We start from the raw sequence: 24,115 nt of genomic DNA on the forward strand, positions 1-24,115 counted from the left end.
TAATGTAAAGATGTAAAGATAAAGATTGTGGGTAATATGGAGGAGAGAGTATGTAGATTTGAGACTTTCTGTAGTTTAAATCAAAATGTAGATTACAACGACAAAAGAATTGCTAATTGACGATTAAAATTACTGAATTTGAACCCAAATTCCCTCGCTGGGAATCCCTGCATGGACCAGAAAGAGAAGATAATAACCGGAGGGAGCCAAGAAGGAGGAAGTTGGGGACGATGAATCAATCGTATACGCAGACTCTGATACTGTTCTTGCCTTGCTAACACCCAGAACCAGCAATCTCTGGTTCATGGAGAAGGAATGGGTGATAAAAGGAGGAGCCACCATTGTCACGGACGGTTCACTTGAGGTTAATCCTCCTGGAATTTTGAACCCTATCGTGAAGTTCTGGCCGTAACCTAGTTTTTCTCCGGAAGCTGGAGTTGTAATGGTGGGTCGAAGCTTGGAAGAAGATGAATCGAGGTACGAGGGTGAGAAGGCCTCCAAGCTTAGCTCCGTCGGGTACTCTTTGCCGTAGAACTCGTAAAGCCTGTGAGGATTGCTTCCGCCGATGAGGACTCTACCGTCTCGAAGCAGTGCTGCGGTGGAGTGGTAGACCCGCGGGATCTGAGACGGGTTTTGTACTTCGAAGCGGGACCCGGTTGGTTTCTCCGGTCGGTAGATAACCGGACTAGTCGCCGGAGTCTTCCCCAGTTCCCACCCGGCGGTTCCCTGCCTTACACCGTTGATGATCAGCACGCCTCCGTCCGGCAACAAAACCATGTCGCCCATCACCCGCCCTATCGGCATCGTCTCCATCGACCATTTCGGCGAGGCATCGGTGATTTTGATCCGCCCGCATGTAGCTAAAGCGCCCACGAAGTTCCCAGTCATAGCCTTCTCGTAGGAACCCACAGGCGCTCCGCCGCAGATTAACACCTCAGCTTCTTGAGAATTCAGCAATGGCAGAAGCACCGACGAACCCGAGCTCGGATAATTTCGTGGGTCACCGCCCGGGATGGCGGGAAAGGTTTTCACCACGGCGTTCTTGCGGTAATCCAACAAGATGCTTCGAGTATTCGCGAAAATGAACAAATTCCCATCCACGTTAAGATGAAGAAACGGGTAGAGATTATTCTCGCTGACGTCTCTGGTAAGCCGGAGAAACGGCAGCGAGAATACTCCATCGGAGGAGCCGGAGCCTCCCGTCTTGGGGTAGAACTCATAGTTAAACTGCCGACGGCCGCCAACGACAATGGCCCTTCCGTCCGGCAATATCTGATTGCTGGCGTACCACCTTCTCTCCGTCAACGCAAACTGAGTCTCCTCCCAATCGCAGCCGTCACAGGGTTGGAACACCCTGGCGGCCTTATCACCGTCGTTGAATCCACCGGTCTGCACAAGACGGCCGTCGGGCGCAACCGCGCCGGATGAGCACCAGGTGTCGGTGAGGACCATGAGGGGGCGGAAGGCGTTGGAGAGAACGTCGTACTCGACGGAGTGGGCGGAGCAGTCGTGCTTGACAGCAGTGTCATTGGGGTCGTTGCGGCATTTGCCGGCAGGGAGGGAGAGGTTGGACAGGCCGAAGTCGGTCCGGTCGAAGACGACGACACGGTCGTTGCGGAGGAGCTGCATGTGCATCGCGGAGACGCCGATGCTCTTTTGCAGAAGGGCCCACTGACCCCCACTACCGTTGGCCCCACCAGAACCGACGGCTATGATGAGAAGGATGAAAATCCAAGCTGCTCCTCCCAGCCTCTCCATTCTGTGTGTGGATGGTGGCCCTCGGGTTGAGGGAAGCTACGTGATTTTATAGCCCGATGAGTTCGATTCCGTGTTCACGCGTCTCAGCTCTCTTGCCATGCCGTCGCTGTCTTGTTTTCTAGTCTTTTACGTAATAAACTTAAAAGTAGTGAAATGACATAAATACCCTAGGTCATGTTACAAGGGGTAACACCCTAATACTACAATACGTATAAGGCTACACATAAGGTTTACTATGGTACCATCAACACATAAACATTTGTATACGCTATTATCGTATACTCGTAAGCCCTAAGCGAAAGAACGAGTTTCGATGGTATCCGTCGGGCCAGTGGTTTAAGGGGGTCGATGTTATACAACCTTGAAACTATTCGGTTTTCAGTAATTAGATATACTTTGAATGTCACATGTTATACAAATTTTTTTTATTTTTTTTACGGATGTTACAAGAACGCGAACACCCGAGAAAAGATTTAATATATATTAAATAAACAAAAAAAGTGATTATCGATTAATCTACTACGATTCTATACTATACGTATAGCAATTCCAAGTTCTTTTAAGAATTTTTTTAAAAAAAGGAATGGATTAGTGTATTAATTGTGTATGAATTTGATTTGCTTGTCATCTTCCAAACAAATACTCTAATGGGTACATTCTTCCAAATACACAGTATGTAGCAGCAAGTTCGTCGTCCCAAACGCTTGCTTGGTTTGTCGATGGAATCGCATCCACTGTACTGTTTCAAATCCAATAAATCTGAAAGAGAGTTGATCTGGTACGTGGAAGCCATTTGCAAACTAAGCTGAGTCTCCTGTTTCAGAGTCTATATCGATCTATCGCTGTTTTTCTCTTCGTTCGTCAATGGAGTAAGCCAGCATTCGAGCCAAAAATGAACTGAAAAGACATCCGGCGATCTTTTTTTTAATATGGGGAAGGTGTGGCACGTCTTCGATTTTAAAGTTCATCGAAAGGCCATGTCGTCGTCACTCTGAACGTGACATTTTTATATAATTTTGTCTGCGATGGAGTGAAAAGAAGTAGAAGAGGTTAAGTAGGAAGCTCCTTGGGCATGGTTGCTTAGGGCGTTTACAGAGGAACAGAAAAAAGAATGCTTACTAGTATCAATTTTCTGTTCTTAGATTGTGTGACCTTCGTTATTGTTCCCGTTTTGTTTACGTATAGATCAACGTTCACTGCCATTTGAATGGGAAAGATTGTTGGTTTTAGTTGATCCAGTTCAATTAGGTTGGCTTATAAGGAAGGTAGTCTAGGGGGCTTCTTTTTTCCTTTTCTTTTTTAACTACTAGGGAGGGTTGGAATTCTTCATCCCATGGACGAAAAAAAAAAAGGTGCACTTCCTCTCTCTCTCTCTCTCTCTCTAGGGTAGGGGCTTCTTTTTTTCCTTTCTTTTTTTTTTTATCACTAGGGAGGGTTGGCATTCTTCATCCCATGGACAAAAAAAACAGAAGGTGCACTTCCTCCTCTCTCCCTCTCTCTCTCTAGGGTAGGGGGCTTCTTCTTCTTTTCTTTTCTTTTTACCCCTAGGGAGGGTTAGCATTCTTCATCCCAAGGACGAAAAAAAGGTGCACTTCCTCCTCCTCCTCCTCCTCTCTCTCTCTCTCTCTCTCTCTCTCTCTCTCTAGGGTAGGGGGCTTCCTTTTTTCTTTTTTTCTTTTTTTTTTAATCACTAGGAAGGGTTGGCATTCTTCATCCCATGGAAAAAAAAAAAAGGTGCACTCCCCCCTCCACATTTCTATCACCAAGAAGCAATTATATTTTTTAAAATATTTACTAGGCGAATTATCAGCCGAAAATTTTAATGTTTTTGAAAAATATTTAAAAATATTTCCAAAAAAATATCAACTTTTTACAGAAATTTGTTGAGAGAGAGTGTATGCATATATGTGGTGTGTGCATGTTTGTTAAAAACTTTTGTCCCCCTCCCAATGTTGAAATGGAAAAACCCTCTCTAGATGCTAAGATAGAAGGGAGAGGATTGCACCATCCTCCTCTCCTTCCTTAGATGCAGAAAAGAAGAGGAAGGGCCCACAAATCCCCCTTCTCAGCATAAATTAAAAGATGGGGTCACCTGTGGGACCTATTTAAATTTTTAATAGCATTATTTGTCGATAAATTTAATGATTATCCTATACTTGATATTGCTCATATTTGGAAATACCATATCTAAGGATGTAGTATTTGAAAATTACTTTTTTTTCTAGAACAAAAGTTGCCCCTCCTCTCTCTTCATATTAAAATTTAGATTCAAATTAAGATTTCTAATTAAAAATTACTCTTGAAAAAAATATCACTACAAAGCTAATTTATAAGAATTATTTATAAGGTTTTTTCAAAATTATAGCATAGCAAATGAGAATGGTAAATGGCTTCAAAACTTAAATCGAAGGTGCTCGAGTAAAGCTACATTTTACCTAAGCAGCTATGTCGGTTAAGAATTTCAGCCACTTAAATTATAATTATTATGGTAAAGTCTAGCTTGAGAAGTTGGGCAAAACTATCAGCTCAATGAAGTTTCCTCAAATAAGAGATTAAAAATGAAAAAAAAATTAAAGTATTTAATTTTAATAAGTAATTTAATTAAGTTAAATATGTTACAACTAATTAAATAAATAATTTTACCTAAGTATATATTACTATAAATAGGAACTAGCTCAAAGTCATAGAAAATTTTCTTGTTATGTTCCTTTGTTTTTATTACAAGTTTCTAAATTTTTAATATTTATTTCTTTGAAGTTTCACATCCATTCTTTGTATTCCTTACAGAAATTTCATTGCATTTACCTTTTCTATTATTGGTTATCTTATTTAAATAACATAACTAAAATTTTTAGTCAATCTGTACCAAATTATCTTCATCCTCTAGAAGCCTTAGCTATAGTTAACATCCTCCTTTATTGCTACTGGCATTTTGGCCTGGTTAGATTCTAGGGTTTAATCCATTGTAGAGGCTAGTGGTAAGAGGAGAAGAGAGAAGAGAGAAGGAGAAAAGAAGAAGAAAGAAGAAGCGGAAGATAAAGAGAGTCGACCAGTGGCATTTTTACATGATATTCTTTTAACACTCTCCCTCAAACTGGTTGTGCAAAGACATCAAACACCTCAAGTTTGAAACCTGAATGTTGAAGTATACTTGTTGCAATCGCTTTGTTGGAAATATTTGCAAGCTGATTTTTGGAATGAATTTGGTGCACACTAATAGCTCTAGTCTTGAATTTCTTTTGAATGAAATGATAGTCAATCTCAATGTATTTTGTCCTTTCATGAAACACTTGATTTTACCAATGTCAATAAATGTTTAATTGTCATAATGAAGTTGCATGAGGGTCTCTACTTGAAAGCCAAGTTCTAAAAGTAAGGATTGAAGTCATGATATCTTTCTAATTGCTTGTGCCATGGTCCAAATTCGGCCTCCACACTAGACCGAGCTATAACACTTAATTTGTTTCTTACTATGCTGGATCACTAGATTGTCACCAACCGCTGTATTTAAACCAGATGTAAATTTTCTATCATCAGGAGAATATGCCCAGTCTGCATCTTCAAATGCCTCAATATCTTTTCGAGTGTTTGTCAATGAGAAATTGAGGTTTATGCATAGATTGACTGATAGCACTTACATAAAAAAAAGTATCTGGTCTATTAACGGTCAAATAAATCAGCTTACCAAATGAAATTTGCCAATATCAACTTCATTTTCAGATTCATTGTATTTTACTTTGCTCCGACATTCAATAGTTGGCAGAAAGAAGGAAAAATCGATGAGTCACCATCTAGAAAACCTTTGGTCCCTGAACTTGACCCTTCTCCAATCTTCCTCACATCATTTTGCAACCTCACAAACAAATGTTCCATATCATAAATGTTTGTGGACCTGATCCTATGTCCATTGCACGTATGTAGACAGGTGTGACCATTCTTGGCTCAAATGTCAGCATTCTACATGTGCCGCTATGTGTTTTTTGTTTCCCCACCGTAGCCATCAAGGTGTCATCTATCCTTAAGGAGGGTAGCAACACCTCAACGCCGCAGACCCTCCGACGAAGGACGGGGAACCGCGTCTACGTTCAAATTTAACTTTCTGACCGGTGTTACGAACGTAGCTTTTTGTCCTCTGTCATTCTATTCATCTTCATCCATAGCGAGCATGAAACGAACCAGTTAGGTGATCGAGTTCAATCAAACCTCCCCAGGTGTTTTTTTCTTCCTCGACGGCACTTGTAACTACTTCCTCCTTTGAAAATAGTGAGGTTTTAAGAATGTTACATTAGCAGAAACAGTCTCTGACATTCCATGTACGAGCTTCTGAATGGCGACGATTTAAATTCTGAAATTTGATCGTCTTGGGGAAGTAAGCTACTGTTCACGTTTCTGTTTAGAATTTCATTTATATGCTTGCATAATCAGGAACGAATAATCGAACTCAAATCTGCGAGTAGGCAGAACATTTCTTCCTGTCGATCCCGCAGGTCTGCCCACCGAAAGCAAAAGCTGCTCTGCCATCCTCTTCTTTGAATTCTCCTTACGAAACCTTCTTCGGTAAGGAAAGCATAAATCTATACGAGATTTTATTATAATCTAACATATACAAAATAATTAAGAATGGACGTTATTATTTGATAATTAATTAATAGAATCACTGAATTTGAATCCAGATTCCCTCGCTGGGGACTCCGCCATGAACGATGAACAGAAGGTAATAGCCTGGAGGTGCTAGAGTGGAGGATTTTGGCGCGGAAACCACGATTTGGTACGTCAATGGCGACACTGGAAGTGCCATCCCTCTACCCAGGACGAGCATTCTCTGATTCATGGAGAACGAGTGAGTGGCGAAAGACGGCGCTACCAAGGTGACAATCACCCCATTTGTGCCTTGGCCGCCTGGAATACGAAACCGCAGTGATAAACTGTGACCGTAACCCAACTTTGTCCTGGAAGGCGGAAAGGTGATCGCCGGCCGGAAGTTCCTTCTGGGGGAACTGAGGTAAGTCGGGGAGAAGGCCTCTAAGCTCAGTTCGGTTGGGAACTCTTTTCCGTAGAATTCGTAACCGCTATGAGGATTGCTTCCGCCGACTAGGACTCTCCCGTCGCGGAGAAGAACTGCTGAGGAATGGTAGAGACGTGGAATTGTTGATGGGTTTTGAAGTTCGAAACGGGAATTAACTGCTTTTCCCGGCCAGTAAACGACCGGATTAGTGGCCGGAGCTCTCCCGTTTTCCCACCCGGCAGCCCCTTGCGTCGCACCGTTTATAATCAGCACGCTCCCGTCGGGGAGCAGTACCATGTCTCCCATCGCCCGAGCTACCGGCATCGTCTCCACGAACCACTTCGGCGATGGTTCTGTGATTTTGATCCTCCCGCATGTTGACAGAGCTTCCACGAATTGTCCACTGGCGGCCTTCTCGAAAGACCCTGGGGGCGCCCCGCCGCAGACCAGGACTTCCGCTTCATAATCATGCACCAGAGGCAGCAGCACGGAGGAGCCAGTGCTGGGGTAATTCCTCGGACCTCCCGGCATGGCTGGGAACGTTTTCACGACGGCATTCCTGCCGTAATCTAGCAAGATGGCGCGGTTGTTGGCGAAAATGAAGAGGTTTCCATCCACGTTGAGGTGGAGAAACGGGTAGAGATTGTTCTCGCTCTTTTCGTTTGTCTGCTGCAAGAACGGCAACAAAAACACCCCATTGCTTCCCGTTTTCGGGTAAAATTCGTAGTTGAACTGCCGGCGGCCGCCGACGACAATAGCCCGTCCGTCGGGCAGTATCTGGTTCGTAGCGTACCATCTCCTCACCGCCAGAGCTTCGGGAATCTCCTCCCAGTCGCAGCCTACACAGGGGTTGAATCTCCTAGCAGTCCGGTCGCCGTCATTGAAGCCACCAGTCTGTATTAACCGGCCATCAGTCGCCACCGTGCCTGAAGAGCACCACGTGTCGGTCAAGATCATGAGGGGACGGAAGGTGTTAGAAGGTACGTCATACTCGACGGAATGAGCCGAACAGTCCATCTTCACGGCGCTCTCATACGGGTCCCGGCGGCATTTCCCATCCGGAAGGGAGATGTTAGAGCGGCCGAAGTCAGTGCGGTCGAAGATGACGACGCGGTCGTTGTAGAGAAGCTGCATGTGCATAGCCGAGATGCCAATGCTCCGTTGAAGCAGCTCCCACCGTCCTCCGCCAGCGCTGGCCTGATGAGCCGACAGCATGGCGAGCACAAAAACGAAGAAAAGCAGGTGGGATGTGGCCTCCTGTTGATTCATCGTCCCCGCGACCCTCTGCAATAATTTTCCTCTCTCTCGGTGAGCACTGTTATGAGCTTTTACTTGACTTGTACCGTGAGAGGAAGAAGAATGAAGAGCTCTATTTAAAGATGGCAATGGCGGCTGTCAACTTCGCGTCTGCTGATTGTGCTTGTCTTCTTCTCGGTAATTACTAAGACTAAGTAATTGGAAACTTAGAAAAACTAAATTGAGTTCCTTGTCCGATTCGCCAAAGGATTTGCTTTCCCAGAAGAGAGAATTTCATCCTTTGCAGCATGAACTTCAATCCTATGAAGGGTCTTTTCTGCTGGGATGTCTCAATCCCTAAACATTTTCTCCTGATTGCGTATTAGACTATCCTTGCTGCTTCATTCCTTTGGTTAAAATTGTGATTTGAACAGAGAAAATTTACACCGAAAAAAGGAAAACCCAGAAGAGAATTCTCCTTTATTCTCCTTTTGCAAGTGAAGTTTAGCGATGTACAGAACAGATTTTTGAGCTTTCTGGGCTAGCTCAAGGATGTGCTGGAAAGAGGCACTGTTGAGGCTGTGCATTGCAGCAGACGATATCGAGAACAAATGCCTTCAAAAATCTTGTTTGATTGTTTAATTGAAGAGAGTAAAAATGTGAAGAGGGAGGCATATGAGACGGAATCTGGGATCTTCTGTCCTTCTCATGCTAAGACGTGGTTAAGGAAACTTCAAAACAGAAGGAGACCCTTTTAAAAATAAATAAATAAATACATAAATAACATGGAGACCCAAAGATAGCTACCTAGGGCCATTCATCCACGTAGCTTGCCCCACACGAAGGAATGACCCTGGTTCTATCTTATCCTAGGTGGCACCTAGCTAAACGTTCGGCTTGAACAAAACTCGGCTCAGTTCAGTTTTTACTTGAACTCGCTCGAGTTCAAAGTTGAAATAAGGTTCATTAAGTATAACTAGTGATTTTTCAAATTCGACTTGTTAGTTCGTGAGCTGATTCGTTAACATCGATTTTTTTACAAAAAATACCCTTTAACTCTAATTGTTCTCTGGGTTATAGTTACTTTTATTTACGTAAAATCTCAAAGACGATCGATAGTTCAACCCTGTTATTGTTTGACAATAAAATAAACACTATTAATGGAGGCATTTGCTATTTCTTTTAGGTCTATTAAAGTCTTGGACTCCTCTATGATAGCTTGCAGTTCAATGGTACTAAGTTCATTACAATATTTTTTTATTTTTTTTATAGTTTTAAATGTAGGTTAGAGCTCGAGCTCAATTCAAATTTTTGGCTGGAGCTTGAGTTCAAAGTATTCAGACTAAGCCAAGCTCGAACATATGTGCTCGATGACACCCCGAGTTCCTGAGAAAGGGGATTAGGGTTATTAGTTTATACAGTTCTCTCGTGAATGAACAACTCTAGTTCTGGCTCATACCGATACACTCCTTTAATGAGAAAGCCTGAGACAAGCCGGAAGACCTGTATGAACGATGATAGTAATCTATAATGAATTAGCAAAGTGTGGGAATAAATGCTACCTAACCATGATAATGATCATTCTTCTTTATTTTCTGCTGATCTCTCACCATCTTTGATTCATCTTGGGTCCCTCTTCTTCACCACAATCTTGCTTTGGTCCTGGCCTGGTCGAGAGGATCAGATTCCTGGTATGAATTATCTGGGCAGTTTCTGAATCTTGCAAAGAATGATTAAGTGTCTTTTTGAGCCAAACTGCAATCTACTTGTTCTTCTCTCCGTCGTCTGTCGTCTCAATTTTTCTTGTCCACCTCTCCGTCCTTTTCGTCATCTGCTTCTTCAGGCCACGTTTAAATCCTCAGAAACATGCACCAGTGGAACTTCAATGGTAATTCTTGAATCGTTCGACTGTAATTTGCATTCAAACGCATGGGTCTTAATCGAGGAAGACGATACAAAATGCACGGATTTCACGTAATCCGTTCGTGGCTTCCATCGCTGTTTTCCCAGTTCACTGATTGAGGATTCAAGAAAATATTAAATATAATTTCAAATTTTTGCTACCACAAAACTAAAAAAATATAAAAATTCCCAAACTTCTATTTGTGCCTCACCCAGGGAAGCACCTATCTATATGATCGGAATCTAAACAATCAAAACCAGATTTGAAGCTGTCACTTGGACAATTGCTGTCATTAAGGATCAATGATATCCATCTAATAATGAAAGTGGAGTTTAATTTTTTTAGTTAAAAGGACAAAGTTAGTTTAGTTAGAGGGCATAATCCATGTTGGCATCAATGTGGAAAAGGGAAGCTAAGTGGTCCCTTGAGCAATAATAGCTACAGTTTCTGCCAATTTAACTACTTGATAGAGCCAAATGCAAGTGACCCATCTCTCTTTTTTCTGATTTTCTCTAAATAATGCTGAAGACAATATCGAAAACAACTGTTTTGTTCCCTTTCGGCGATTTTTGTGAATTTCGGCTATGTTCGAAACACAGAAAGTGGAGAAAAAAGAAAATGAAGAGAAGAGAAAGAAAGACAAAGATGTTAAGCAAATGGAAGATCCGTTGCAGAGATTGAGGGTGAAAGAGACATGGAATGGAAGCCAAAGAAGCAAAGCCAAAGGAGAGAACACGGAAGGAGAAGTCAGAAAAAAAGGGTAGAGGATGTTTTAGTTTTGGAATATATAATGCCACTATTGGAATATACGTCATGAAACATAGATTCCTATCATGTTGACTAAATCAGGGTTTAGAGGGACACACAAATAGGAAATGACCAAAGTGACACAAAAACTAAGATGACAATGTGATATGTTTGTCCTTTGTGATGAACAAATAAGAATAAGGTTGGCATACTTGACATATTTGTGGACGCTCTAAAATCAATGATTGATGATGGATTAGATGATGCATGTAATGCAATAATACCTAAATTTGTCATTGCTTGCATGTCCTGGTTCATAGAGGATGATAACATGGATATCAATTGACATGATCTTTAAAAATAGACGCTGAATGTCCCTTGATATTTCATTGCTTCATATTTTCTCATATATATTTACCTCATGCTAGTTTTTCAAATTTATCCCAGTATTGTTTTGAAAATTATTACTTATCTCACAATGAACACACCTTTCTACCACCTCTAGCACTACAACCACGATCACGATCACTACCTGAACTATCTTGACCACCTCCTCCACTCCTTCCACAACCTTTGGGGTTGTTAGATTGGGTAAGAATACAATTTAGATTAAATTTTAATGCTTCATTTGTTCTAGTTTCCTTCTCACCTTCATTTACCATTACACTTTATGCCCAAATCACATGTGTGAAGGCTTTCTCAAGGATAATTACTTCATCATTAACTATCATTTATGCTTGAATTGCATCATGCTTTGGTTTGTGTCCCTCTAAGAAGCATGCTACTTGAATGTGATTTTCTCTTTACGAATGATTAAAAGTACTAATTTCCTATAAGATACCTCTCATCTCAGTGAAGTAATCAGTGACTGACCAGCCACCCCGTAGCATGCTGAAATATCTAACATATATAAATCATATAGCTTGGAAAGATTACTCTCCTAAGACAAAATAGACTTCAAGGTCACCCGATTCTCCTTAAGAGGTATCATAACTTATCACTTAATCATTGAATCTAGGCTCTACACTATTAAAAAGCCCAAGTCATAACCTGCTTTGATACCATGATAAAAATAAAAATGAGAGATAGGAGGAAAGAAAGAAGCATAACGGACAAGAGAGATGAGAAGAGTGCATGAAAAAAAAAATACTCGTTAGGGCTCGAATTCAAGCCCTCTCTATTTAATTAACTCACTTAAGTGAAAGTCAAAATGAATTACAATAATGCCCCTCTTTACATAAACTTCCATAACTCTCTAAATACTCATCAAAATAACTTGAAACTTGAAATATAGATTCATATCATCATGTTGACTAACTTACTGCAATACACACATATAAATAAGAAATGACAAAAATCCCCTCACACATGTATTTCAACAAAATTCAATAACAATCACATGGCTATCAATAAAAAATATATCATAACTTCAACTAGTCATTTAGACATAGATCTAAATCCAAACTTTTACAATGCACAACTAAAACATCCTCTACAAAAAGGTTTTATTGAGTTCAATCTGCCTTATATTTAAATGCAAAAATCTTACAACATTTCAATTCTTCTCCATCTTCTCAAATCCCACTCATTAGCAAGAAAATGATGATATCAATCCCACTTTGAAGATACTCCTCATCTCACCAAAAACCTGTGTACTCTTCATCTTTTCCGAAAAATAATATAAGAATAATAAATACATAAATAAATAAATAACTTTGCGATACTCTTGTCCCCTCTTTGCAAAGTGAAGAACTTGTCATCCAAACCATGCTATCCTAGACAAGCTCCGATCTTGGAAAAGACATTTGCTAAGAGCGTTTCAAACATCATGAGCAGTGTCACAAAACATTACCCAAACACTAACTTATGGATCCATCTTAATAAGCATCCAAAACATCAAAAGGACATTTTCAAATTCTCATTCCTAAATCATAAGACATAGTGAAGCCTCACTTATATAGCAAAGCTTCTTCCTAGCAAGAAAACTCAAATAGACCTATTCAACATTAGCTATTTTTTTGTCACTCAACTTCACAGCAGTAATCCCTGAGATACTACTATCCTTTTCATTGGACTTGGACAACTTCACTGTAGGGGTGATAATTTCCCCAAATTCAACCATCGCAGGCAACACGAGCAATTCACTAACCACCAATTGTCTACGCCCCAAAATCAGCACACTACACAACAAGCCAACAAACCAGACACAAAGCATTTACACAGATTGTGGAGATCATCAAGCTGCAAATACCAACAGGACAACACCAAAAACAGCCTCAGAACCACTTCAAACAAGCCAAACATAGAGAAAAAGTAGCATATAAATCCATGCAGAATTCAATATAAGGGGCAAGATTTGTACAACAGAGCAGATCATACCCCTCATACCTAGGGGTGGCATCGAATCGAGCCGGTTCGCGAGTGGCTCAAGATCAGCTCAGTTCGATTCAATTTATCTAGATCTCGAACTAAGACTCATTTGAGTTAACAAGCCGAGCTCGACCAAACCATGGTTCGGTTTAAAAGCTCGCGAGTCTGCTCGTTAACGGGCTCAAGAGGTGGGATCGGGAGCGGGAGCGGGAGCGGGAGATAGAGCGAGGGAGGGAAAAATTCTTCCCCTCCTCGTCACCGTCGAGCCCCTCCCATCCGTTGCGAGATCATAAGCAAGTAAAATAAAAAATAAAATACTTTCTTAAACTCCGGTTGTCCCTTCCTCATGGTTGTTGAATAAATTGAAAAGACATTTTAGGCCTTGTTAGTGCGCAGTGTACGTGAAATGTATTTCACTTATGATGGGTAAATGGAGGCAAAACCCGTTAGTGCCCAGCGTAAGTGCAGGGGGAAAGTGAAATACAGATGTATTTTGCTTCCCCCCGTTTTAGGCATAAAGCGATGGTAAGTGAATTCAGAGGGGTCGAGCTCTGAATTCACTTTCCCTCCCTCAATTACATATCGGGCTCGGGTTGTCGGGAAGGAAGCTCTGTCGAACGAGGATTTCAAAGAAAAAAAATTTCTCTCTTGCTCGCTCGCGACCTTCGGCAATTTCAATTGCCCTCTGTTGTGTGACCTTGTCTCCGGCGCTCGATTCCCTTCCTCTCGTCTTCCCCAACATCGACGACCTTCGGCGACATCTCTCCCCTCTCTGCAACCTCTCCAACTCCTCCCTCACTCGCGACCGTTGGCGATTTCAATCGCCCCCTGTACGACCTCTCCCCGGCGCTTGATTCTCTTCCTCTCACCGTCCCCAGCACTGACGACCATCGCCGACTTCTCTCCCCTCTCTGCAACCTCTCTGGCTCGATTCGATGTATTTATGAATTAAAGTGCCTTTTTTATTTAACTTTTTGAAACAGTGAGAATTTTTATAACATTACCCAAATGATCTATGAAATGTTTTCCTCGTTGGGATTGGGTTTCCTGTTGAGTTACCATCAACATATTATTCCAACCAACCCTCATATGGGAGTTCCATTGAGGTAAATTATTGTTTTTTCTGTTTTCCTCCATTATCATAATGTATTTTCTGTTTGATTTTCAGCTTTGTATATGTCGCATGAGAATGTAAAATATGATCATTATTAATTCCATGTGGAATATGATTCTCAATTGCATATATTTCTTAATTGCATCTATTCTCGAGTACAATTGGAAGTTATCGGTTCCAGGAAGTGTGAAGTAGTTTCTACTTCTTCCTGTTCTTCCCTTAATTTTGGGATTTGATTCTAGTACCATATCATATCTTATTTATGTTGTTTTTAACCACCTTTCCTATTGCTTTTTAGTATCTGTTGTTACTTCTCAATTATGTAACTTCTTTGTTGTTTGTATCTTTTGTACTATTGCGAGGTGTTTCTTTTCTATCATGGTGTCAATAGAATTTTTTTATGACGATAATTCCTTATGTTGTACCGTGTGGTTTATCAATCTGACTTATCTTCTCATACAAATCTATTTACTTCTTCGAGTTCTACACCTTACTTCTCTATTGTCGTACACACACTTGCAAGACAAGAGAGGAGAGACAAATAATTGTTTGGAATTTCTACTAAGGTTGTTGTCATTAAAGTTGATTTGCCTGTAAGATTTAATAGCCTAACCTTCCAAATAGCTAACCTCTTTTGCAGTCTTTGAATAACAGGAATCCATGGGTCCAAAATAGGTCCAAAATTCCAAATGATTTTCTGGCCTTCCTTTTTTGGAATTAGTACTATGAAGGAAGCATCCATCATGTTGCTACTGATGCTATTAAAAAAATCATTGAAAAGGACCTAACTATCATTTTAGCCACGAAATGGGAATGAGTGTGTTTTTTGTGGCTACTGAAGTAGGGGTTTGTTTTTAGGGTTTTAACATTGACCTGTTATTTTTTTTTTTTTTTTTTTTTTGTATCTTCTCCTTCATTTTCTCTTTAAGAAACATGACAGATCTTTAGAGATATACCGATGTCTATCTCACAAGACTTCAAAAAGTAAGGTAAGGAGGGGGGATTCCCCCTTCCTTTTTTTCTTCTCCCCCTCTCAATTTTTTTTTAAGAACAACTTATTTTTGATTCATTGTCTACTTGTTATGAGTTTTAGATGGCTGGAAAGAAGAAATGTAAAGACAATATGGATAACACTACAAATAGGTCATACGACACATGGACGCCCGACGAAGATAGTAAAATGCTTGATTTGCTCATAGAACAAGTGAATTTGGGTAACAAATTACCCAATGGAGTTTGGAAACACAAAGTTTTCAACGATTGTGTTTGTATGTTCAATTTGGATACAGCGAACCAAAAGACAGTAGAACAGTTGAAAAACTGCATGAGGACTTGGAAAAAAATGTATATGGTTTTGAGTACATGCCTCAACACTAGCGGCTTTGGTTTGGGTGGGATCCAACAACCCAGAAAGTCAACTGCTAGTAAGACAGTGTGGCAAGACTACATAAAGGTTTGTAAACATAACATAAAATGTTATGTTTCTTGCTTTATTAATCATGTTTTTTAATATTTTAAACGATAAATTTTCATGTAGGCGCATAGAGAAGCTGATAAGTATAAGCGGGAAGGTTGTCCGCTCTATGAAAAATTGGCTATAGTGGTTGGAAACACTATTGCCGCGGGGAAAGCGAGTCACACAAACATTGAGTCATATGATAACCTTTCGAATATTGTAGAAGGGACAATGATTGAGGACATTGATGAGGATGATGCAATTAGGCAGATCCCAACACCCAACAATATAGAGTCTCCAAGTGATGCTCTTCTGAAAAGCAAAGCACCAAGAAACGATGGGGATAGGCACTTCTTCTACTCAGCAGAGGAAGAGATTCGAACCATTAGTTGAAAATACTAATAAGATCGTTGAGGCTATTAACAATATGTCATCAACCCTTTTGCAAATCTTTAGTCCTGAAGAACCTCCATGGTTCGAAGCTATGGAGGCATTACCTAACTTGCCCAGAGAAGTCAATTTTGCTGCCACAGAGTTGCTCGGCACCAAAGCTAAAAAGGATATGTTTATCAAGATGAAACAGGAAGATTAGTATGACTGGTTGATGGCTAAATTTAATGCAATGTAATAGACTTATACAAATGTTGACAGTTTTAACCTATATTTACGAGACATATTTGATTTTGTATGAATGACGTTGATTATTGCGTATTTATGATAAATAGTGAATGTATATTATTGAATGTGTTTGAACCATGTTTTCATTATTGAATGTCTAGTATTGCAGGTACCCACAAATAATCTACTAGATAGGGAGAAAATATGTATTTGTATTACAGTTTACATTGTTGTACTTGTCCTTGTCAATTCATACTTCAATGATTGTAATAAGCAAGTACAACATTTTTATCATATGGGTGGTTCACGATATTTAAAGAAAGCATTAAAAAGATCGCCTATTAAATTTTGAAAAGTGTATAGGATGAATCAAACTATTTTTCTCAAGTTGACTGAAATCTTGAAAAGTAGAGGACTTTTATTTGATACAAGGACAATATCTGTGGAAGAACAACTTGCATATTTTTGTATCATTGTTGGTCAACAATATTCTTACAATGTGACTCAGAGATGTTTGAAATATCAAATTGGACAATTAGTAAGTATTTTAACAAGGTGTTAAATGTTATTATCAAACTACAATCTGATTACATCAAGCGACCTTCAAGACGTACTCATTCAAAGATCTTCAACAGTGATATCTATTATCCATATTTTAAGGTAAATATAAAGTCATTTGATGAATAATTTTCAGTTACTATAAAAATATATATTTGTATTAATGATTTTTTTATTAGGATTGTATTGGTGTCATCGATAGTACTCATATTAAAGCACATATCTCATTTGATCAACAAGCAAGATTCTGGAACAGGAAGTGTTTCCTCTCACAAAACGTAATGGCAACATGTACATTTGACATGCAATTCACATATATACTTGTTGGATGGTAGGGATCAGCAGCCGATTCACGTGTATTGAAGTCAGCATTAACCAGACAAGATAAATTTTATGTTCCTAAAGGTAAATATCACTTCTCTCTATATAGTTTATTTAAATTTATAATTTTTTTATTATATTATAATAGATATATATTTTATTGTAGGCAAATATTATTTGGTAGATGCCGGATATGCAAATCTTCTAGGGTTCTTGTCTCCCTATCGAGGTACTCGTTATCACTTGCAAAAATTTGGAAATAATACTCCCACGGATGAAAGAGAATTATTTAACCGAAGACACTCGTCTTTATGGAACACTATCGAGCGTACATTTGGGGCTTTAAAAGCTCGTTTCAAGATATTAAAATATGCTCTTCCTTTTGATTTTGATGTCCAGGTAAAAATTGTGATTGCTTGTTGTGTATTGCATAATTATATACGCATGTATGATTACATGGATTTATTTGAAGATGAAGAAGATGATTCAAGTGATGATTATGGTGGAGAACAATGTGAAGATAACAATGAAAGTGAAAATGAAGACAGTGATAGTAGTGATGATGTTGAGGATGATGTGGACCCTCAAAGAAGTACTCAGAGGGAGTCCGCAGTACAATCTGCAAGAGCATCATATTATCGAGATGTTTTGGTAATTCAGATATGGCAAAATTATTGACTATTATGTTTTAATGCTACTAAATATTTTTTTTTTTTTTGTACTTTTGTATGAACAGATATATATTTTTTATATTAAAAAGGTGACTGAATTATATTTATATTATTTTTATTTTTATTATTATGATATTTGTGTAGTACGCTATGTAGTATGATATTTGTACAATTATTTCATATTTAGATATTACAAAATTAAAATTTGATTACAATTTTAATAATATAAAAGTAAGCACTTGTTTTATTATTATATTTAATATATTTTATTTATTAACTAATATTAAATTAATTTTCTGAAAGTCAGATATATCAAAATATTTTATTTAATAAATAATCTATATGCACTTTACACCACACTTTTCATTGTGCAAATTAACACAAACAAGTACTTTACACTGTACTTTACATTGTGCACACTAACACAAACAAATACTTTACACTGCACTTTCCATTGTGCACACTAACACAAACAAGTACTTTACATTCCCTCTCACTTTCCCTAGGGAAAGTACTTCACTTTCCCTCCCCACTTACAATGTACACTAACCCCTCCTTAGTAGAAATACGTTTCTAGGGACTATTACTGTCTTATGTTTTTTGAAAAAAAAAATTCTAATTGAAAATTCTTATTAAAAAAATCATATAATTTTCTAAATAAGATTTTCTTGCCAAAAACGGGCTAGAAAAACGTTTAGAAAATTTTTGAATAAGTATTTGACAGTTGATGCTATAATAATTTTAGCATGAGGCAATTTTCATAGCAATTTTGTATTTGATATTTTATTTGATTAAAATTTTATCAAAAAGTATAGTAATATATTAGATTGATTATTAATTTTAATTTATTTCCCTAGAAGAGGCAATAAGAAGTCCATTTAACTTTCCTAAGAAAATTTTAAAATATTTATTGTGATTTTCTAGTAAGTCACTAATAGTAATAGAATTTTATTTAAAGGTTTTTTTGGAAATATGTATCCAAGGAAAAACATTTCTAGTTTTTCCTAGAATATAAATTTTCAACCAGGGGCACTAAGGAGGTCATAGTAAATTTATGGCCAGATTAAAAAATTACAAAATAAGCCAAACAATATTTGGGGTAAAAAAGATTAATATTGGTGTATTCTAATCCATTATTGATATTCAATCTCGAACCTCCCCTATCATTTTTTTTTTAAATGTAGGCATAATTTTATATATAATTTATTTGACATATATTTTATGTAGAGTATTAAATATATGTTAAGCTCAAACTCAATTAAAATTATTAGACTCGAGCTCGATTACAATTTTAGGCTCAAGGCTAGGGTCGGCTCGAGCTCAAGTTCGAAATATTTAAATCAAACTCAACTCGAATATAGGAAGGTTCAGACTCAACTAGATTCGATGCCACCCTTATACCCAATTTTAAGTATAGATCATACCCAATTTTATGTAAAATGTATACATAATTTTATATACAATTTATTTGACATGTATTTTTTGAAAAGTTTTAAATGTATATTAGAGCTCGAACTCGAGACACGTATTTTTTGAAAAGTTATAAATGAATGTTGAATCTCGAGCTTAGCTCGAACTCGGATAAAATTATTAAACTCGAACTCGATAACAATTTTAGGCTCGAGGCTGGGTTCGGTTCAAGCTTGAGTTCGAAATATTTAAATCAAAATCGGCTCGAATATAGGCAGGTTCGGACTCGGCTCAACTCGATACCACCCCTAATCACACCCAATTAGGGGTCAGACACTAACACACCATGGTGAGTTTATTGCCCACTAACATCATCAACTAAGGCACACGACAATAAGTGAAAGAGAAGTATTTAACACAGGTAGAGCTCTTCTATGTAATTACCGTACTGCTTAATGACTTTCCCCCTTCCCTTGTCATTTATCTTTCTAAGTTTAGGTGATATGACAGTAATACCTCTTAATCTAGGACTGATAAGTTATGAGGGAAAACTACCCCACCTGAGCTCTTCCATGTAATTACCGTACTGCTTAATGACTTTCAGCACTGGATAATGTTGCAGTTATATTACCAAATATACCTACATCAGTTGACATGAGATCCCAGCCTCTAAGAAACAAGTTGCCAGATCAGGGTTTTTTCCTCACTAACAGCATCTGCATAGAACACTAAAGATTTGCAATTTTATAATATCCAACTACATTATAACCAGCTCACGAGGAAGATGAAAGTGGACATCTGGTAGTTGGGACATTGCACATGTGAACAATAAGCAATACATGAATGCACAGCAGAAACAAAGCGAGCTAAAATATTCTGAATTGCATTCAAAGTGTCAACATCCTGAATAAAATTTGCAACAAGCATCATGAATCCAGAGGCAATTGGAACACTTGATGTTTCTTGTATAAATTGAACACAATTTAAAAGAGACATATGTTTGATCTAAACCTTGTATACATACATATACAACCAAAACTTCTAGTGCATCCTGTGCCTGCAAGAATGAGGAAACACTGGCCAATAAAAATCAGGCCTGTTCTTTTAAGAACAGTAAGTGACACTCTTTGGAGTACCTTTTTATACATTGAGAATCCAGAGTGCATAGTTTACCATTGGGTCCACACGAGCAAACCATGAAACCAAGGTAATACTCAGTTTCTCTATTCAAAGGCTAAATAACAAAAGATAGTCTCTGCTTTAGTTGTCAGATCTGCAACATCAAGAGAAGTTTCAAGAATGAGACATGTCAAAATGCAAGAAATCAAAAGTGAAATAAAAGTTCATCGAGGACTCCATTTCAAGTCTACATAAGCATTGCCTCCATAAGCTCAAATGAGTTCTTATACTAGAAACACTTAACTTTTTCCCAAAGTACTTTGAAGTTCATACAGTGTAAGAACAAAGTCCCTTCCTCACACCATGGCAATGATAGCAACTTGTTGATTTTCTATCTGGCAACTGAGTCATCGCATATGGCACAAAATTCCACTAGCTTGGGTCTCCCTCACCTGATAAGGCAAATAATGATTAGATGAAGCAGGAGAAAAGCAAAAGCAGAATAAGTAATGTATGGCATGCTCCCACAAAGAGTAAGAGTCAGGTGAGGCTAGATAAAATAAAAAATAAAAATAAAGATTATATAATAAAGAACATTTCTTTGTGCTATTGACATGCAAAGACCAAACCCAGCATCCCTGTATAAGTATGAGATTAAATGTTTCTATGTGTTATTGACATGTAAGATATTAAATGTAAAGCATGCAGACATAATCCCTTTTGAACAGCTATAGTTTATAAAAGAGTAATTCACTCACAAGGATAAATCCGTAACAGAAAATCCAGCGCCAGAAAAAATTAGAGGATGCCAGCATAAGATGGATAAAGTAAGGACTAGTAACAAGAAAATATGGTACTTGTAGGACTAATAACAAGAAAATATGGCTAACATTTTCATCTTTTAACAATCATAATCATCGCTGTATTGGAAAACTAGGATTCCTGTTGTAAAGATTGACTAGAGTTTCACTCCTACTACAAACGTTTTTATGGAGATTGGTTAAACGCAGAGGCCCTGGAGACCCCCAAGACACCTGCAAGCTTTTAACCCAATCCATTACATTAAGAAACCTCCTAATGTAGTAAGCCATATGCAGTCCTGGAGTAATTTGGTCATTCTGCTAACCAGTAGCTTGTTCAAAAAGCTCTTTCTGTACTTTTTTTTTTTTTTTTGAATTTTTTGAAGCATAGACACATCCATCGGACTCTTACAAAAGGTTTGTGTCTAGCACAATGTCCAAATTACCCTAGACTGCATAATGAAAGAAATGTCCTTACATCACAGATAATATATCTCAAAACTGATCATTACTGTTGTTGTCACCAAGCCAGGTACAGTGTAGCATTGGATCATAGTTGCGATTTGAAAAGCCATATAACTTATTATAATAGAGGGTTCTCAAAGTCAGTCTAAAATTAGGTGCAATTTTATTCTTTAATGTAACATTTTATTAAGTGAATGTATATCAGAGAGAGACGGGACCTGATACTCTCTCTTTTCTCTTTTGAGACAACAGACCTGGTGCCTATCTTGCCTCTGTTTGACTCAATCTCTACTCTTATCTTCACTTTTACAGACATAACATGACATCAACTAAAGAATCTTTTCCAACCATACTATGTTCAGCTAAATGAATCCTCCATTCTGGTTTATCATCATTTGCAGTTTTTTCACTGAGTAGGCCCTTCAATGATATAGCACAAAAGAATAAATACATGAAAGTAATACCTTGATAGGTCTCCTTTGCTTGATCTTCAACTTAACATCAATTCCACCATCAACAATGGACTGAAGCACAATTTTCAGTTTACCTTCAATTTTTTCTCCTTTTCTTGGCGTGTACACCACATTATAAATGTCATCTGCGATAGCCCGCTGGGCTAGAATTCCACCCACCGCAACACAAGCCGAAGAATCTTTTTTTGAACCCAAATCAAACTTCATGTCCTTAGAAATTGAATGAGCCACAGCGACAACCTTGCTGGTAACTCTATGCACTATGCAAGCACGAACAGAGCTTTTTGATATGTAAATGTCCAAACAAAAAGGTTCATGGTAAGGACCAGTAAGTTGGTTATAAGTTAAAACCCTCAACCTTTTCTTAGTCTCAGCCAGAACATTACCATTAATATGAGTTGGAGCTGGACAACTTTTATTCTTTTCCTTGTTCATCTGAGGTTTTCCTGTTTTGGGGTCGTCTTTATTTGCTTTTATCTGTGATGTTTTCTCTTTATTTCTCGAAGAGGTTTTTCTTCGGAAGCTGAAGTTGAACTCCTCAAATTCTATAGAATTTTTCTCTAGTTTGTAGAAGAGATTTCCATTAAGCCTCATATCCTCAATGTCATCAATGTTGGGGTCTTCCTCTAATATATGGTCATAGTTATCCAATTCACCAGCTCTTGTTACCGATGCTTCTAATGGTTTTTCTTTCTCTTTCCACACTTCGGATAAGACTGATGAGACCCGCCAAAGATCAGGGTCCACGAGATCAATTTTCAAATCATGGAGATAGTCTCTACTAAAAGGAAGTAATGAAGACAAATGTGTTCCAATTGCATGATGCCTAGATGTTGGTAAAGACTTCATTTTATCCTCGTCATTGGTCTCCTTGAAAGATGTCGAGTGCAAACTACGGGTATTCCAAATGCACAGACTACTTGCAACAAGCTGGCAGGGACTTCTTCGTACCAAAAGTAACCCAGCCATGATAAGTAAGTTATTACAATTCTAACAGGTTCCAATAGACATTATCTCAAGGACAACATTCTTTTGAGCATAAGCAGCAATCAAAAAGAACTCTTCTGTAAGAAAGAAGGGTATTCGTGAGTAGAAGCAGATAAACTAGTCCGATAGAACATTAGCAAGACACCAGATTTTCCAGATGCTAAAAGGAGACCGCAGTTGGCCATCTTATCACAATATTGAAAACTCAAAAACAGAAAGGGCAACAAAAAAGGGGGAAAAAAACTTCAAAATGCACAGAGTCGCACACCTAAACCTCATCAAGTTCTGCAAGCAGAAGGAACGGAAAGGGGGGAGACACAAGGATCGGGCAGAGAGTGTCTGAGATGGCGAGGAGACCTCCAAAGGAGGTTTTTTCTCTCATCTTCCCTTTCCGGTGAAGAAGCTTTCTCGAGCTCCGTTTTCTTCCATACTCTTCCTCTCCGTGGCTCCGCTATTTTCTCCCTTTCTAGGATGCGCGTTCTATAGAGGAAACCGCTCTAGATGATCCAATGAATCAAATAATGTTAAAAGAAAAAACTATATCTAGAAATTAAAAAATCTGAACGATAAGTAATCCCATTGTTGGCAATTGAAATGAGTAATCACGGATTCACGGTACCAACCATGGACTAAAAGGCCCATAATCCCCATCCTTTGTAGAAGAAGATACATCGTGCAATTCTGCTAGCTGGCATGCGAACTATCATGGCTGATCCAATATAAAAAGTTATTTGGTGAGAAACAAATGAAACGGCTATTTCATCCATCCGATCATGATCGAACGACTGAGATAGTCATTGATTGAATGGCTGAGATAGTTGTTGATTAGACAATTGAGATAATCGTTGATCATGATTAGACAACTAAGATAGCTATTTCGCATGTTTCACACCAAAGAGTTTTTTGTATTGAATCAGGCCTCTATGAATCCCAGATATAAAAAAACTGAGTCAATGTCTTCAAGCTGATTGAATTGACTAGCATCATCTATTTCTCTGTCTTCATCATCATCTACTTCAGTGTTATATGTTGATGCTTTGGGAAAGACTTTAAAAGCTTCACAAGTTTGAGCTTTTCAAATAATCTAAGCACCTAATCATAATT

At 38.5% G+C, this 24,115-nt stretch overlaps 4 protein-coding genes across 5 annotated transcripts; 1 reads left to right on the forward strand and 3 right to left on the reverse strand.

Annotated features, from left to right (window-relative positions):
* Nucleotides 1-129: 129 nt before the first annotated feature.
* Nucleotides 130-1,758, reverse strand: LOC137944223 (aldehyde oxidase GLOX-like). The gene has a single exon (XM_068789824.1). The coding sequence runs from the start codon at nucleotides 1,756-1,758 to the stop codon at nucleotides 130-132; it is 1,629 nt and encodes a 542-aa protein (XP_068645925.1).
* A 4,654-nt stretch (nucleotides 1,759-6,412) lies between these two features.
* On the reverse strand, nucleotides 6,413-7,990 carry LOC137944733 (aldehyde oxidase GLOX-like). Its single transcript, XM_068790459.1, has one exon. It carries the CDS (start codon nucleotides 7,976-7,978, stop codon nucleotides 6,413-6,415), a length of 1,566 nt encoding a protein of 521 aa, XP_068646560.1. The 5' UTR covers nucleotides 7,979-7,990.
* Nucleotides 7,991-15,226: 7,236 nt separating this feature from the next.
* On the forward strand, nucleotides 15,227-15,982 carry LOC137943797 (uncharacterized). Its single transcript, XM_068789230.1, has 2 exons — nucleotides 15,227-15,586; nucleotides 15,671-15,982. The coding sequence occupies exons 1-2, from the start codon at nucleotides 15,227-15,229 to the stop codon at nucleotides 15,980-15,982; spliced, it is 672 nt and encodes a 223-aa protein (XP_068645331.1).
* A 4,066-nt stretch (nucleotides 15,983-20,048) lies between these two features.
* Nucleotides 20,049-23,491, reverse strand: LOC137944521 (uncharacterized). 2 transcript variants are annotated; one of them, XR_011110829.1, is made up of 3 exons: nucleotides 22,016-23,491; nucleotides 20,591-20,738; nucleotides 20,049-20,440 (listed from the first exon to the last, which is right to left on the reverse strand). XR_011110829.1 is itself a non-coding variant. In XM_068790207.1 (3 exons), the coding sequence occupies exons 2-3, from the start codon at nucleotides 22,991-22,993 to the stop codon at nucleotides 20,694-20,696; spliced, it is 1,023 nt and encodes a 340-aa protein (XP_068646308.1). In that variant the 5' UTR covers nucleotides 22,994-23,088; nucleotides 23,280-23,491; the 3' UTR covers nucleotides 20,049-20,693. The 2 variants fall into 2 exon arrangements, 1 of the variants encoding a protein (XP_068646308.1); XM_068790207.1 differs by having other exon boundaries at nucleotides 20,049-20,738; nucleotides 22,016-23,088; nucleotides 23,280-23,491.
* Nucleotides 23,492-24,115: the final 624 nt, after the last annotated feature.

Source organism: Aristolochia californica, unplaced genomic scaffold (assembly GCF_029961685.1).
Source record: "Aristolochia californica isolate CCGP_79_NKW_82.1479 unplaced genomic scaffold, dmAriCali1.0.hap1 SCAF_11, whole genome shotgun sequence".
Lineage (NCBI taxonomy): Eukaryota > Viridiplantae > Streptophyta > Magnoliopsida > Piperales > Aristolochiaceae > Aristolochia > Aristolochia californica.

Coding starts and splice junctions, on each gene's coding strand:
- LOC137944223 (XM_068789824.1), bottom strand. CDS start 1,758: ATGGAGAGGCTGGGAGGAGCAGCTTGGATTTTCATCCTTCTCATCATA.
- LOC137944733 (XM_068790459.1), bottom strand. CDS start 7,978: ATGCTGTCGGCTCATCAGGCCAGCGCTGGCGGAGGACGGTGGGAGCTG.
- LOC137943797 (XM_068789230.1), top strand. CDS start 15,227: ATGGCTGGAAAGAAGAAATGTAAAGACAATATGGATAACACTACAAAT. Junction 15,587..15,670: donor TGTGGCAAGACTACATAAAG/GTTTGTAAACAT, acceptor ATTTTCATGTAG/GCGCATAGAGAAGCTGATAA.
- LOC137944521 (XM_068790207.1), bottom strand. CDS start 22,993: ATGGCTGGGTTACTTTTGGTACGAAGAAGTCCCTGCCAGCTTGTTGCA. Junction 20,739..22,015: donor AGCAAAGGAGACCTATCAAG/GTATTACTTTCA, acceptor TTGCCTTATCAG/GTGAGGGAGACCCAAGCTAG.